Raw genomic sequence first — 15,439 nt, 5'->3', positions numbered from 1 at the left:
TTGAAAGGGGCATTTGCATTTCTTTTTCATTCTTCTTTTTTTAGAGTGATTTCTGAGAGAAGAGAGCCTATATATCTTAATTCCATCATCTTAAAACCCAAAGCTTTGTTTATATTTTCTAGTTAAGAGCACTTTCAGTGTTTCATTGCAAAATATGATGTTTGGCATAGTCACTAGTAGTTATCCTTACCAAGTTAAGAAAATTTCTGTTTCTTACTAAAACCTTCTATTTATTTATTGTTTTTAAGATCAGGAATGTTTGCTGAATTTCTGGCATCTAGGAAGATGATTTTTTTTTCCCTCTTTAATCTTCTAACATAGAAATTACATTAGTACATTTTCTAATATTGAATTATCCTTACATTCCTTCTTTCTTATGATAGATTCTTTTACTGACTGATTTTTCTTCTAGTTATAAGTCATGTTTCTTGTTTCTTCATGTATTTCCAGTAATTATTTATTAGATACTGGACACTGTGAATGTTATGGTGTTGAATACTTGGATTTTGTCTTCTAAGTATTGAATTTTGTTTTATTTTGCAGTTAAGTTACTTGTGGATCAGTTTGATCTTTTTCAGGCTTCATTTTTCTGAGTTTCATGCTCTCGACCTGACCTTACAAAACTCAGAAACAAAACCTTACTTATACACATGTCTTTACTATTAAAGTATGTCTCTTCTGGGGTCCTGATTGAAGTCCTGGATGTCTTGGTATCTATGGAAGCTCTCTCTACTTAGGCCACTTGGAACATGAATTATCTCTCAGCCTTGTGATAGCTCTGGAATTGATCAGCTTACAACTCCCACGGCCTTTGGCAGCAGAGTCAAGGGGACCCCCCCGCGATTTTTGGAGTTCTTTTTCTGTGTAGCTTCCTCCTCTCTGATACTCTACCCTGCTAATTCCAACCACTTCAGACTTATTAAACTCTGAGTTCTGACTCCTCAACTCAGCAAGACTGCCGAATTCTGCTTGACATCCTTTTCCCTGTGCCACAGTTTGAAGCGCCTCTCCTTTTTCATTTCTGATACTATTTTTGTTTTATTTCTTGAATAGATTTGGCAGAACTTTATCTAATTCTTTTTATTTTAATTTTTTTTAACGTTTACTTTGTTCCTTTTGCTAACTTCTTAATTTAATTGCCTCTTTAATATATGTTTAGTTTTGTGTTTGGTATATGGCAGTGGCCTACCCTTGCTCTTGCTCTTAAACTTACGGCTTGCACTTAATTTCTCTAGGGACTCTTCTGAGAAGAATGGCTCATAACTACTGTGTAGTCTTCTCTTGTACCTCTTTTGGGTTGCAAGATTTAGTCCTTTATTTTTGGTGTTGGATCAAATGATACATGAGTACAAGTTTGACATTCAGATAAAGGCTACCTTAATCACCAACTCCAATTCAAGACCTCTCCACAGAAATCTACCACTCCTGTCAGTTTGATGTGTACTTTTCAACCTTTTCTGTGCTCTATTTATAATTTATACCATTCTTAGAAACGTAAGCAGTGTAATTGTGTGTATTTTGCTAGTAAATGATATTATACTGTATTATTCATTTTTTTTTGTCTTTAACAAATATGTTTATTGTACAAAGATTACCCCTCATATAAATTACTGCAGCAGGACTTCCCTGGTGGCGCAGGGGTTGAGAATCCGCCTGCCAGTGCAGGGGACACGGGTTTGATCCCTGGTCCGGGAAGATCCCACATGCCATGGAGCAACTAAGCCTCTGTGCCACAACTACTGAGCCCGTGTGCCTAGAGCCCGTGTACTGCAGCAAGAGAAGCCACCACAGTGAGAAGCCCACATGCAGCAACGAAGACCCAACACAGCCAAAAATAAATAAATAAAATAAATAAATTTATTTTTTTAAAAATTACTGCAGCACACAACTACAGGAATTCACAAAGCAATTGACATTTATTGAACAACGTCTGTGTGCTAAGGGCATTTTTGAGGGCTTTGCACAATTCTCAGGAGGTACTAGAACTCTCAGTTTGCAGATAATGAAAGTAAGACTCAACTAAATTATGGGATGTGTCCAAGATTACAAAGCTAATAAGGAAGAGATCCAGCATTTGAATTAGATCTGTGAAAGGCGTAAGGATCAAAACACTGAAAATAACTGACCAGAGCTTCCCCTTGCATAGATGATAGCTTTCAATTACTTCTCATGAAAATGAAGAAGGAAAATTATGTATTCCTTTGCTAGTTCGCAATCAAGATGTCAGGAGTATTGGTCTCCTCAGAGGGCTGTAAGAGAAGTATCTGTTCCAGGCCTCTCTCCTTGACTTACAGATAGCTATCTTCCTTCTATACATATCTGTGTACAATCCTTCCCCACCATCTTGCTCTTCTCCTGCTACCAACAGCAGTTAGACAACATACACTGGGTTTTATACAAAAACCCAGTACGTAAAGAGCACTCTGGCCATGATAGGTTCAGAAATGGCATAATATTGCCCCACTGAACTACAACAATAATAGTTGGTGGGTCTGATCTATTGCAAGTAGCAGAGGCCAGCAAGTATTTATCATTCTTAACCTGCTCTTCTCATTTAGCAGTATGTTTTGGAGATCTTTCCATGTCAGTTCATGTAGATCTATAAATAATCTTATAGTATTCCATAGTATGTGTATATCATAGTTTATTTAAGCCTCTACCTATTAATGAAATTCAGGTATTTCCAGGAAATTTGGGGGTGGGGCTCCTTTAAGCAGTGCTACTCTAAGGTATTCTTGTACATTGTCTCTTGTGTTCCTCCGTGAATATTAGTTTATAAGAAACAGAATTAAACGGGCCTTAAAGATGTGTGTTTTTGTGTATTTTGCCAGTCTGTCCTTTAGAACATCTGTATTAATACACATTCCTTCTAGTACCAGCTTTCCATATCCTTGGTCTACTTTTTTTTTTTTTTTTTTTTTTTGCTCTGTTGGGTCTTTGTTTCTGTGCGAGGACTTTCTAGTTACGGCGAACGGGGGCCACTCTTCATCGCGGTGCGCGGGCCTTTCACTGTCGCAGCCTCTCTTGTTGCGTAGCACAGGCTCCAGATGCACAGGCTCAGTAGTTGTGGCTCACGGGCCTAGTTGCTCTGCGGCATGTGGGATCTTCCCAGACCAGGGCTCAAACCCATGTCCCCTGCATTGGCAGGCAGATTCTCAACCACTGCGCCACCAGGGAAGCCCCCTTGGTCTACTTTTATTACTGTTTTTGCCAAACTGATACATGAACCAAAGTAACTCATTTTCTATCTGGTTTCTACCTTCCTGAAATTCTTAAAAATTCCTGATTCACTGTTGGCACCTTCTGTGCTGTAATGAATATTCTTCTATGTACATTTTTTCTTTTTTCTGTATATATCTTTGCTATCATCTTAAAATAATTTTAGAAGAAAGCGGAGGTGAGCACATGTCTTTAACCCAGTATCCTGAACTGTCATGGATGCTGGATTACTGCTTGTGAGTACTACTAACTTGCTCTTGCATGTCAGTCTCTACATTCCCATTTGGGTTTGTGTCTCAGCATAAATCTCTGTGTCATGGACCTTTAGGTTCAACCCTTAAATGCTTGAAATGGTAAGTATAAACTCTGTAAATGCTAAGATTCTACTATACTTTGTGTAGAATGGTGATTAAACAATGTAACCTTTTCTGAAAAAATCATTATTAAATCAGAAAGTCTGTTACATTAAGAAAAATTAATAGTAATGATTTTTTAAATTTGTATTTTTAGGTTTTAGAATACTTAAATGATCTGAAACAATATTGGAAAAGAGGATATGGATATACGATTAATAGTCAATCCAGCTGCACCCTGTTTCAGGATATCTTTCAGCACTTGGACAAAGCAGTTGAACAGAAACAAAGGTAAAAACTTAAAAAATTTTGTTTTTTGATGTATTGCGTTGGCCAGAAAGTTCGTTCAGGTTTTAGGATCTTACGGAGAAACCCAAGTGAACTTTTTGGCCAACCCAATATATTCTGAGTGCCCAGTTACGCTTCTGGAAAATGTTTTATAATGGGTGATTTTAAAAAATAGATTTTGCTTATGTTTTTTAAAAATAATTATACTTACAAAAGAATTAGATGACATATGTAAGTTATAAAGCATATAAACATATAAACCCTCCATTCAACCCAGGAACTGGAACACTACTAATAATTTGCATGTGTCTATTTATGTGTTCCTTAGTGACTCAATTTTCCTGCCCTCCCTTGCCCCATTTACTCCCTATCCCCTTTAACTACTATTCTGCATTTGGTGCATATCATTCCTTTGCCTCTATAAAAAGGCTTTATCATGAATGTATGTGTGCCCAAACAGTGTGTTTACTTTTGCTTAGAGACATAAGCAAATGGGACTTGTTTTTTTTCCCCCTCAACATTACATTTACAATATTTATCATGTTGTTGCATATACTGTAGTTCATTCATTTTTACTACAGTACAATATTCAGTAAATAAATACCACAGTTTATATCATCTTCTCTTGTCAGTGGGCATTTGGGTAGTTTCTGTTTTTTGCTATTATAAATAGTGTAATTGTACATGGTTTCTGGTATGAATTTTTTTTTGTTTTTATTTTAAATGAGAGTTTCTCATCAAAAAGTCTCTGTTAACATTCATACTTCTCAAAGTTTAAAAAAAACCTTTTCATAATTTGAACATTTGGTAGAATATAAACCCCATTTTATTTGATAAATATGCTTCCATGAAAGCTTATACATTCACAGTTGGAGATGAAAATCATGCTATAAACACTGAGACAGAAAGACTGAAGATGGTGTATTTAATTGGGTTGGCAATATGAAGTTTTATATACATACAGATATAGAGTGAAATTATGTGAGTTTGTGGATATGACTTTAGTTTGTGGAATTTTCTTGGGTTTGGGAATTAGGAACCATCTGTACTAGATCTGGTTTTCTTCCCTGACTTACAATGGTTCAACTTATGATGTTTTGACTTTTTGATGGTGCAGAAATGATACACATTCAGTAGAAACTGTACTTTGAATTTTGATCTTTTCTGGGGCTAGCTATATGCAGTATGATACTCTCTTATGATGCTGGGCATTGGCAGTCAGCCGCAGCTCCCAGTCAGCCATGCGATCACGAGTGAAACACTGCTAATGTACTTACGACTCTTCTATATCTATACAACCATTCTGGTCTTCACTTTGAGTACAGTGTTCAATAAATTATATGAGATATTCAACACTTTATTATAAAATAGGCTTTGTATTAGGTGATTTTGCCCAACTATAGGCAAATGTAAGCGTTTTGAGCACATTTAAGGTAGGCTAGGTTAAGTTATGATGTTTGGTAGGTTTTTGACTTATTGATGTTTTCAGTTTAATGATGGGTTTATTGAGACATAACCCCATCATAAGTGGAGGAAGATCTGTACTTAGTTTCTGCTACCAAACACTTTTTTGGGGCAAAATAGTCAAGGAAAATTCCCTCTTGAGATAGGCATTAATTTCTTTCCTACTTGGTTTTATGAACTTTTTAAAACTGTTAGACTTTAGACTTTGTTCATTGTTTATTTGTTTGTCCCATTGTTGAATGTGAGGTAATTAAAATTGTGTCTGAAAGATTCTTAAATAACTTTTGCAAGGTTTGCTGTTACAATTTGATACCAGATTCAAAGCTTAAGTAAGAATTTTATCATTGGTGTTTTAAAATTAAGTATTTCTGTACACTGGAAACTACAAAGCATTACAGAGGGAAATTAAAGGTAACCCAAATAAATGCAGAGAGATACTATCTTTATGGATTGGAAGACTCAGATTGATCATCTGTAGGCTGACTGCAATCCCTATTGTAATTCCTAAGTCTCTTTGTAGAAATCGAGAAACTTATTCTAAAATCTATACAGAAATGCAAAGCACCCAGAAGAGCTAAAACAATTTTGAAAAAGAACAAAAGGACTTAATAAATACCTGACTTCAAAACTTATAAAACTATAGCCGTAAACAAATGGATCAATAGAATAGAATAAAGTCAAGAAATAAATTCCGATATATATGGTCAGTTTTTAACAAAGATGCCATGGTAATGCATTGGAGAAAAGAATAGTCCTTTCAACAAATGGTGCTGGAACAATTGGACCTCCATATGTTAAAAAATGACAGACCCTTACTTCACACTCTACACAAAAATTGATCATAGATTTAAGTATAAAATGTAGAATTAGAAGACTTCTAGAAGAAAATGTAAGATCAAGCAGCAAGGATATATTGTACAGTGTCGAGACATATAGCCATTATTTTGTAATAACTTAAACAGTATGATCTATAAAAATATTGAACCATTGTGTGATATACCTGAAACTAGTATAATTGTAAATCAATGATACTTCAATTTTAAAAAGTAAACAAAAAATATAGGATCAATGGCCTGCATATAAGAGCTAAAACAATGAAACTCTTAGAAGAAAACATAGTAGTAAATCTTCATTTACTACTCTGCCTATTTGGGATTAGGCAGAGATTTCTTAGATACAACACTAAAAGCACAATCCATTAAAAAATTGATGAAATGGACTCCATCAAAATTAAAAAATCTTTGTGCTTCGAAAAGCACTATCTGGAAAATGAGAAGACAAGCAATAGACTTGGAGAAAATAATTGCAAAACATATATATGATTAAGGATTTGAATCCAGAATATATAAAGAAGTTATATCTCACTAGTAAGGTGACACATAACCCAATTTTTAAAAAGGGCAAAAGATTTGAACAGATACTTTACTAAAGAAGACATATGGATGGCAAATAAGCATGTGAAAAGATACTAATAAACTATCTACTGATTATATTATTAGATATTAAAACCACTGTGAAATACCAGTAATACCCCTAAACTGGCTGTAAAATAATAGAAAAATTATATATATTGGTCTCTGCCCCAGGTTCTTGACACAGGGCTCCTGAAACCATTGTCATTTCCTGGGTGATAGGAGTGTCTTGTTCTAATGAGGTGACTGTATAGGCTCATGGATGGCTCCAGGATGACGACTGGTCACCAGAAAGACCAAGCCATGATTAGAAACTTGGAATTTTCAGCCCCATCGCCCCACCCCCGCCCCCACAATTCTCTTGAGAAGGGGAAAGGGCTGGAAGTGGAGTTAATGATCAATCTTGGCTACGAGCTTCAGGGAGCTTGTGAATTGGTGAATGAGTAGAGGTGTGGCGAGAGTGGCATGCCTGGAGAGGACATGGAAGCTCTGTGCCCCTTCCCACATACCTTGCCCTGCACATCTTTTCCATCTGGATGTTCATCTATATCCTATGTCATATCCATTTTTAGTAAAATGGTAAATGTAAATAAGTATTTCCCTGAGTTCTTGAACCACTCTAGCAAATTAAACCCGAGGAAGGGGTCATGAGAACCTTCTATCTGTAGCCATACTGGGTAGAAATTGTGGGTAACCTGGGTGATGACCTACTGCTTACAATTGGCACCTGAAGTGGGGGCCAGTCTTGTGGGACTGAGCCCTTAGCCTGTGGGATCTGATGCTGTCTCTAGGTAGATAGTGTCAGAATCGAGTTACATTTTAGAACAGCCATCTGGTGTCACAGAAAATTGCTTAATGTGGGGGAAAAAACCCTACACATTTGGTAACCAGAAGCGTCAGAAGTATTGTGAATGTGGTGATAGTGTGAGAGTAAAGGAGAAACAGAGGAGGAAAGGACTACGTATTTTTCTTATTCACCGGCTAAAATTAAAAAAATATATATTTTCCCAAGTGTTGGTGAGATGTGGAGGAACTGGAAACCTTACGCACTTTTGGTGGGAATGTAAAATTGTATAGCTGCTTTGAAAAAGTTTGACAGCTTCTTAAAAAGAATCTTCTTAGGACTTCCGTAGTGGCGCAGTGGTTAAGAATCTGCCTGCCAGTGCAGGGGACACGGGTTCGAGCTCTGGTCAGGGAAGATCCCACATGCTGTGGAGCAACTAAGCCCGTGCACCACAACTACTGAGCCTGCGCTCTAGAGCCCGCAAGCCACAACTACTGAGCCCACGTGCTGCAACAACTGAAGCCCACACACCTAGAGCCCATGCTCTGCAACAAGAGAAGCCACCGCAATGAGAAGCCCGCGCACTGCAACGAAGAGTAGCCCCTACTCACTGCAACTAGAGAAAGCCCGCACGTAGCAATGAAGACCCAACACAGCCAAAAATAAATAAATAAATTAATTTTTTTAAAAAAAGAATTTACTAATTCAGAAAAATGGCACCTTTCCTTAGAGTTTTTTCAGGATGACCCCAAAATGCTTATGACATGTAAGAATGAAATCAGAACATTCTCTAACACTGTATACAAAAATAACTCAAAATGGATTAAAGGCCTAAATGTATGACTAGGTACTATAAAACTCCTAGAGGACAACATAGGCAGAACACTCTATGACATACATTGTAGCAATAATTTTTTTGATCCATCTCCTAAAACAAAGGAAATAAAAGTAGACATAAACAAATGGAACCTAATTAAACTTAAAAACTTTTGCATAGCAAAGGAAACCATCAACAAAACGAAAAGACAGTCTACTAAATGGGAGTAAATATTTGCAAATGATATGACTGACAAGGGGTTAATATCTAAAATATATAAACAGTTCATACAATCCAATATCTGAAAAACAGGCAGAAGACCAGAATAGACATTTTTCCAAAGAAGACATACAGATGGCTAACAGGCATATGAAAAGATGCTCAGCATCACTAATTATTAGAGAAATGCAAATCAAAACAACAGTGGATATCACCTCACACTGGTCAGAATGGCTAACATCAAAAAGTCTGCAAATAACAAATATTGGTGAGGATGTGGAGAAAAGGGAACTCTTGTGCACTGTTGGTGGGAGAATAATTTGGTGCAACCACTATGGAAAACAGTATGGAGGTTCCTTAAAAAACTAAAAATAGAACAACCATATGACCCAGCAATTCCACTTCTGGGTATGTATCTGGAAAAAGTGAAAACATTAATTCAAAAAGATACATGCCCCAAAATGATCATAGCAGCAGTATTTACAATAGCCAAGATATGGAAGCAACCCAAGTGTCCATCAACATACAAATGGATAAAGAAGATGCAGTGTATATGAGTAAATACAATGGAATATTACTCAGCCATAAAAAAGAAAGAAAGTTGTGCCATTTGCAACATGGATGGACCTGGAGGGTATTATGTTTAGTGAAATTAGTCAGACAGAGAAGGGCAAAGACTGTATGATATCACTTATATTTAGAGTCTAAAAAATAAACAAATGTATACAGCAAAACAAAGTCTCACGGATACAGAAAACAAACTAGTTGTTACCAGTGAGGGGAGGGAAGTAGGGCAGGGCACAATAAGGGTATGCGCGTAAGACATATAAACTACTGGGCTTTCCTGGTGCACAGTAATTAAGAATCCGCCTGCCACTGCAGGGGACACGGGTTCGATCCCTGGTCCAGGAAAATCCCACATGCCGCGGAGCAGCTAAGCCCGTGAGCCACAACTACTGAGCCTGCGCTCTAGAGCCCATGAGCCATAACTACTGAGCCCGCGTGCCATAACTACTCAAGCCTACGCGCCTAGAGCCTGTGCTCCGCAAAAGAGAAGCCACTGCAATGAGAAGCCTGCACACCGCAAAGAAGAGTAGCCCCCGCTCACTGCAACTAGAGAAAGCCCATGCAAAGCAATGAAGACCCAAAGCAGCCCCAAATAAATAAATTTTAAAAAAAGACATATAAACTACTATATATAAAATAGATAAGTAAATAAGATATATATTGTACAGCACAGGGAATTATAGCCATTATTTTGTAATAACTTTTAATGGAGTATAATCTATGAAAATAATGAATCACTATGCTATACACCTGAAACTAACATAATGTTGTAAATCAACTATACTTCAATTAATTGACATGGACAAATGAATGGATAAAGATGTGGTATATATACACAATAGAATATTACTCAACTGTAAAAAAGAATGACATAATGCCATTTGCAACAACATGGATGGACCTAGAGATCATCATATTAAGTGAAGTAAGCCAGACAAAGACAAATATGATATCGCTTATATGTGGAATCTTAAAAAAAATGATACAAATGAACTTACATACAAAACAGAAATAGACCCACAGACATAGAAAACAAACTATGGTTACCAAAGGGGAAAGGAGTGGGGAATAAGTTAGGAGCCTGGAATTAACATATACACATTACTATACATAAAATAGATAACCTACTGTATAGCACAGGGAGCTATACTCAGTATTTTGTAATAACGTATAAGGGAAAAGAATCTGAAAAAGATTATGACTGAATCACTTTGCTGTATACCTGAAACTAACACAACATTGTAAATCAACTCTACAGTACTTCAGTTTCAAAACATTAAAAACAAAACAAAACAAAAAAACCCATGCCCATGAGTAGTCATTCCTCATTTACCCCAGCCCTCTCAGCACTAGGCAAGCACTAATCTACTTTCTGCATCTGGATTTGCCTTTTCTGGACATTTCATATAAATAGAATCGTATAATATGTGGTTCTTTGTGACTGGCTTCTTTGATTTAGCATAGTGTTTTCAAGGTTCATCCATGTTGTAGCATGTATCAGTATTTCATTCTTTTTTTATGGCTGAATAATGTTTCATTGTATGAATATACCATATTGTTTATCTGTTCATTAGTTGATGGACATTAGGGATATATTCACTTTTGGGTTGTTGTGAGTAATGCTACTGTGAACATTTGTATTCATATTTTTGTGGGGACTTATTTTACTTTTGCTTCGGTGTACACCTAGTAATGCAGTTTCTAGGGGGTCAGCAATTTTGACTCTCAGGGATTGCTAAAGAATATTAAAACTGTAGATGTGTGTATACAGTCCCTGACATGCAGTGGTTCCTGGATGTGATCTGAAGATGAAGCATTCCAAGTTGAGGTTCGTCCATTTATAGTAATCTAGATTACCTGCTAGGAAGTTTTGTTTTGTTTTTATCTTAACAGTTTTAGTTTATTTTCTTATAATTTGCTTATCTTACCCACAAGTGAAGTACAGAGGGAAAAAAATGCAACAAGCTGAGTACTCCATTATGTTAGGTAATAGCTGACTGTGTTTTTAAATACTTAGAAGCTAATGAGACTAATTTTCATGGGTGGCTTGTTGAATGAGATGCAGTAATATAGAGGCAATGTGATGTAGTGGGCAGATGCTTGGGTTTGGTTTGAGTCCTGGTTCTGCTTTATTGATGCTGCAGATTCCCCACTTCTGAAAAGGCGAATATCTCTCCTGATTCACAGGGTTGTTGTGATAATCAAATGAGGTAGTGTCTATTAAAGCACTTAGTATAATGCAGTATACAAAGGTGGTATTATTATTGTATACGAGAGTTCTCTGGTCAAAACATGTCCTTAATGTCTTTGTCAGACATTCACACACCTCCCCTCCCTCTGCTGCTGTGATTATTCAAATATTGGAAACCGATATTTTGTATTACTTAGTCTCTTCAAATTTTCATGGTCTTGAGCTCATTTCTTAAACTAATTCCCTTTTCATCAGCAAGATGGAGAAAATTTTTACTCGTTTTGGAGGACTACTCCTAAATTTTTACTCCTTTTGGAGGACTACCCCTTTATTTGTGAATTGAAAAGAAGATTCATTCAACAATATTTTTAACATCTACTGTGATACATGTCCGGCAGTGTCTTAGGAGCTGGATATAGTGATGAGTAAGATAAAGTTATTGCACTTGTGACTCTTAAAATTGAGAGAAGATAGAAATGTATATAAAAGCCATGGGCCATGGTATAACTATTCATGTAAGTTTGTAAAACAGTATAAAAAGTTAAAGGAAGGAGAGTTTGACCTTGTAAGTCAAGAAGTGATTTTGGCCACTGCCTCCTTTTCTAACTGAGGAAGGAGAGTTAGCACTGATTGTGAAGAAACTGGCAGGTGCTTTTCAGAGACTGGTTTTCTCTATACTAAAAGACTGGTTAGGGTTGTTAAAAAATATGCATTTAGCTGAATCAAGATGAAATCTTCTTAAATAAGTAGAGGGAAGAAAGTGAGTTTAGAGACTTCTGTCAGATTTCTTTCCAAAAAACAGATTGACACTATCCAATTCTATGAGCAGTGCCAAAATTAAGGGTACTTCTCAAGAAAACCAGTATATGCCCAGCAAAGACAGAATAATAGGTTACAAAAAACAAAAAGCTAATAGACTTTTTTAGAGCAGTTTTAGGTTCACAACGAAAATGGGTAGCAATTAAAGAGTTCCCTCGGGCTTCCCTGGTGGCGCAGTGGTTGAGAGTCCGCCTGCCGATGCAGGGGACACGGGTTCGTGCCCCCGTCTGGGAGGATCCCACGTGCTGCGGAGCGGCTGGGCCCGTGAGCCATGGCCGCTGAGCCTGCGCGTCCGGAGCCTGTGCTTTGCAACGGGAGAGGCCACAACAGTGAGAGCCCCGCGTACCGCCAAAAAAAAAAAAAGTTCCCTCACACTACCCCCTCTCCCACATACACAGCCTCCCCGCTGCTAATATCACACACCAGTGTGGTATAATAATAATGTTTTAACAATATTTTATCTTTGTACTTTTTATGATCTGTTCTATCAAAACAATTAACCTTTTTTCTTCATGACTTTTAAAGTTCTTTTTTGAATTTGTATTGAGTTTATACCAAGTGTGTTTATATATGTATATGTATACATATGTACAAAAGCAATATTTTGTCATTAATATTATCTGAGGAAATGTCTTTCACTTAATTCTAGAGTTCCCAGGCTACTGTTTGCTATCTCCATCCCTCCTCCACCCCACTTTGAGATGATACTGTGTACACAGGTTGTTCTCTTTTTTTTATCTTTTTATATTAACATTAAATCAAAGATATTCTTCAATGTTTCTGAATATTTTTCAACATAATTTTTATAGCATGTTTTAATTCACAGAAAAATTGGAGATTGCAAAGGATGTTAATTGACAAGTGTCAACATTTTGGTTAAATATAACCAGTCCTCCAAATGCATAGTCCTTGGCTCTTATTAGGATCTTGACTTTATTTTCCTTCGTAAACCATCACTACAGTGATGGGATTAAAGTTAAAACCAGTAATTTTACTATTTAAGCAAATTTAAACAGCTATTGGTGTTTAAGCAGCTGTGATGAGAAAAGCAGATTGAATTTACTGAATAAATGAGATATATCTGGATTTTATTCTACTTTCCCATTCCCCATTACCTCTGTTAGTATATTTTTATTTTTATTTTTTAACTGGGGGGATTCAGTAAGTCACTTCCTTACTTTTTCAAAGTAAGGTTTATATTCTGGACTATGTATTAATTACCTCATGAGATCTTCCATTTTGTCAGGGGTACTCTCAGATACCAGAAGTAATTGCTGTAAATATATGTTATGGTCATTAAATAACTCTCATTAACCTTTATCTACCTTTTCATTGACTCTCAAATCTTTGATGTTTTTATATTTCACAGTTGAATAAGAGTATGGCTTTTTAAGGTTGTGTAGTTCCACATTTTAACATAAGATGGCAGCATTGAAATAAAAGTATAGTGGCACCAAGAGATTACTTAGCCCATTGTAACCATGAGCTTTGTCTTTTAAAGTTCTTAGGAATGTATACAGATTCTAAATTCTCAGAATATATTCTTGCTTGTCTTTTTGCTAACTTTCCAAAGTCAGTGTTCCGTGGAGTTTAACTAGGTACAAGGATAGTGCTAGTTGTTGAAAGATAACTGGCTAAATACGGTAAAAGCCAGCAGGGCCTGGCTATGCTTTGAGTTCAGATTCAAGTGTCCATTGGTCTTCTGGAAAGGCATGTTTTGACTCTCAGTAGACTGTAGATCTGTGATGTCTAGAACTTTATTTCCCTGCTCTGTCCTCAGTGTCTAGAACAAGCCTGCCGTGCAGTTGGTGCTTAGTATGTACCGAAGGAATATCTACAATCCTTGTTTATCCTCCCAGGCATCCAAGCCACAAACCTATGCATCATTCTTGACTCTATTTCCCTCACCTTCTACATCTACTCACCATATTGTGGGGTTTGTTTTTTTTTTTCTTCCAGTTTTATATCAAGTCCTTTGACTTTTCTTCATCCCCACTGCTACTGTCTCAATTCAGGCTAATATCTTCTCTGTTAGATTTTAGCAACTGCCTCCTAAGTGAGTGCTTCCCTGATTTTAGTTTTACTTCTACTCCAGTGCAGCTTATTATGCAGGCAGTAGAGGGTGTATACGAAGTTGAATACATTTAAATTATTGTCTCAAGGAACTCATATCCTAGTTTGGAGGATATCTATATGACAGCACTAAAACAGGTAAAAAGAAATACTGAAGGAGAATTGATTTGAACTGTTGGGCTTTGGTAAAGGCTTTATGGGAGGAGGAGTTTTTGAGGTTGCTCATTGAAGATTTCTTTCCCAGACCTCAGCATATCAACTCTTAATACTTGTTTTGATTTTTTAAAACTATATTGAAGTATAACTGATGTGAAATAAACAACACATATTTGAAGTATACAATTTGATGAGTTTTTATATATTTATACACCCTTGAAACGATCACCATAATAAGATAATGAACTATCCATCGCATACAGAAATTTCTTTGTGACTCTTTCTAATGTACTTCCCACCCCCCATTCCCAGGCAGACCACTGATCTGCTTTCTGTCACTATAGATTAACTTGTATTTTCTAAAATTTTATATAATGGAACCATATAGTATGTATATGCACATTTTTTTTGGTTTGGCTTCTTTCCCTCAATTTAATGGTTATAAGATTTATGTTGTGGGTATCAGTCATTCATTCCTTTTTATTTAGCATTTTACTTAGTATTCCATTATATGGATACTACACAATTTGTTTATCCATTCTCTTTATGATGGACATTTGGGTGTTTACAGTTTGAGGCTATTACAAATAAAGCTGCTGTGAACATTTGTGGTCTTCGTATGAACATATGCTTTCATTTCTTTCGGGTAATTAATACCTAGAGATGGACTAGCTGAGTCATATTTAGGTGTATGTTTAACTTTTTGAGAAACGGCCAAACTCTCCCCGCCAGTGTGTGAGTTACAGTTGCTCTACATCCTGGCCAACACTTGGTATGGTAGGTATTTTTAATTTTAGCCATTCTCATGGGTGTGTTGGAGCACCTCATTGTGGTTTTAGTTTGCATTTCCCTAAAAACTAGTGTTGGAGGACAGAGGGAATGAAAAGTACCCACCAAACTGATAAGGCATCTTGAAACGAAAACAAAAGGTGGGCCGCTCCATGTAATCAATGGATCCGTTATTATAGGGTAACTTACGCACATGGTGGGATCAGGGTCAGGCGGACAGTGATCTGGAAGCATTCACAACTGTACTCTGCACCGCCGAGGGGGCATCGGGACAGTTTTATAGTTAAT

General features: G+C 36.6%; 1 protein-coding gene across 2 annotated transcripts in view; it reads left to right on the top strand.

The window, feature by feature from the left end:
* The window catches only part of MINPP1 (multiple inositol-polyphosphate phosphatase 1), a 43,666-nt gene that overhangs the window by 12,909 nt on the left and 15,318 nt on the right, over window positions 1-15,439 (top strand). Inside the window, exon 4 of one of the 2 annotated variants that reach the window (XM_065894669.1) lies at window positions 3,730-3,863. The exons of the other annotated variant lie outside the window; for it this stretch is intronic. Coding sequence (XP_065750741.1) covers window positions 3,730-3,863 — 134 coding nt within the window. The remainder of the gene's footprint in view (window positions 1-3,729; window positions 3,864-15,439) is intronic. 2 annotated transcript variants of the gene reach the window in all.

This window comes from Phocoena phocoena, chromosome 16 (genome assembly GCF_963924675.1).
Source record: "Phocoena phocoena chromosome 16, mPhoPho1.1, whole genome shotgun sequence".
In the NCBI taxonomy this organism is placed as follows: domain Eukaryota; kingdom Metazoa; phylum Chordata; class Mammalia; order Artiodactyla; family Phocoenidae; genus Phocoena; species Phocoena phocoena.
The sequence above is the reverse complement of the archived record's forward strand: the minus strand, read 5'-3'. Positions and strand labels throughout refer to the sequence as shown.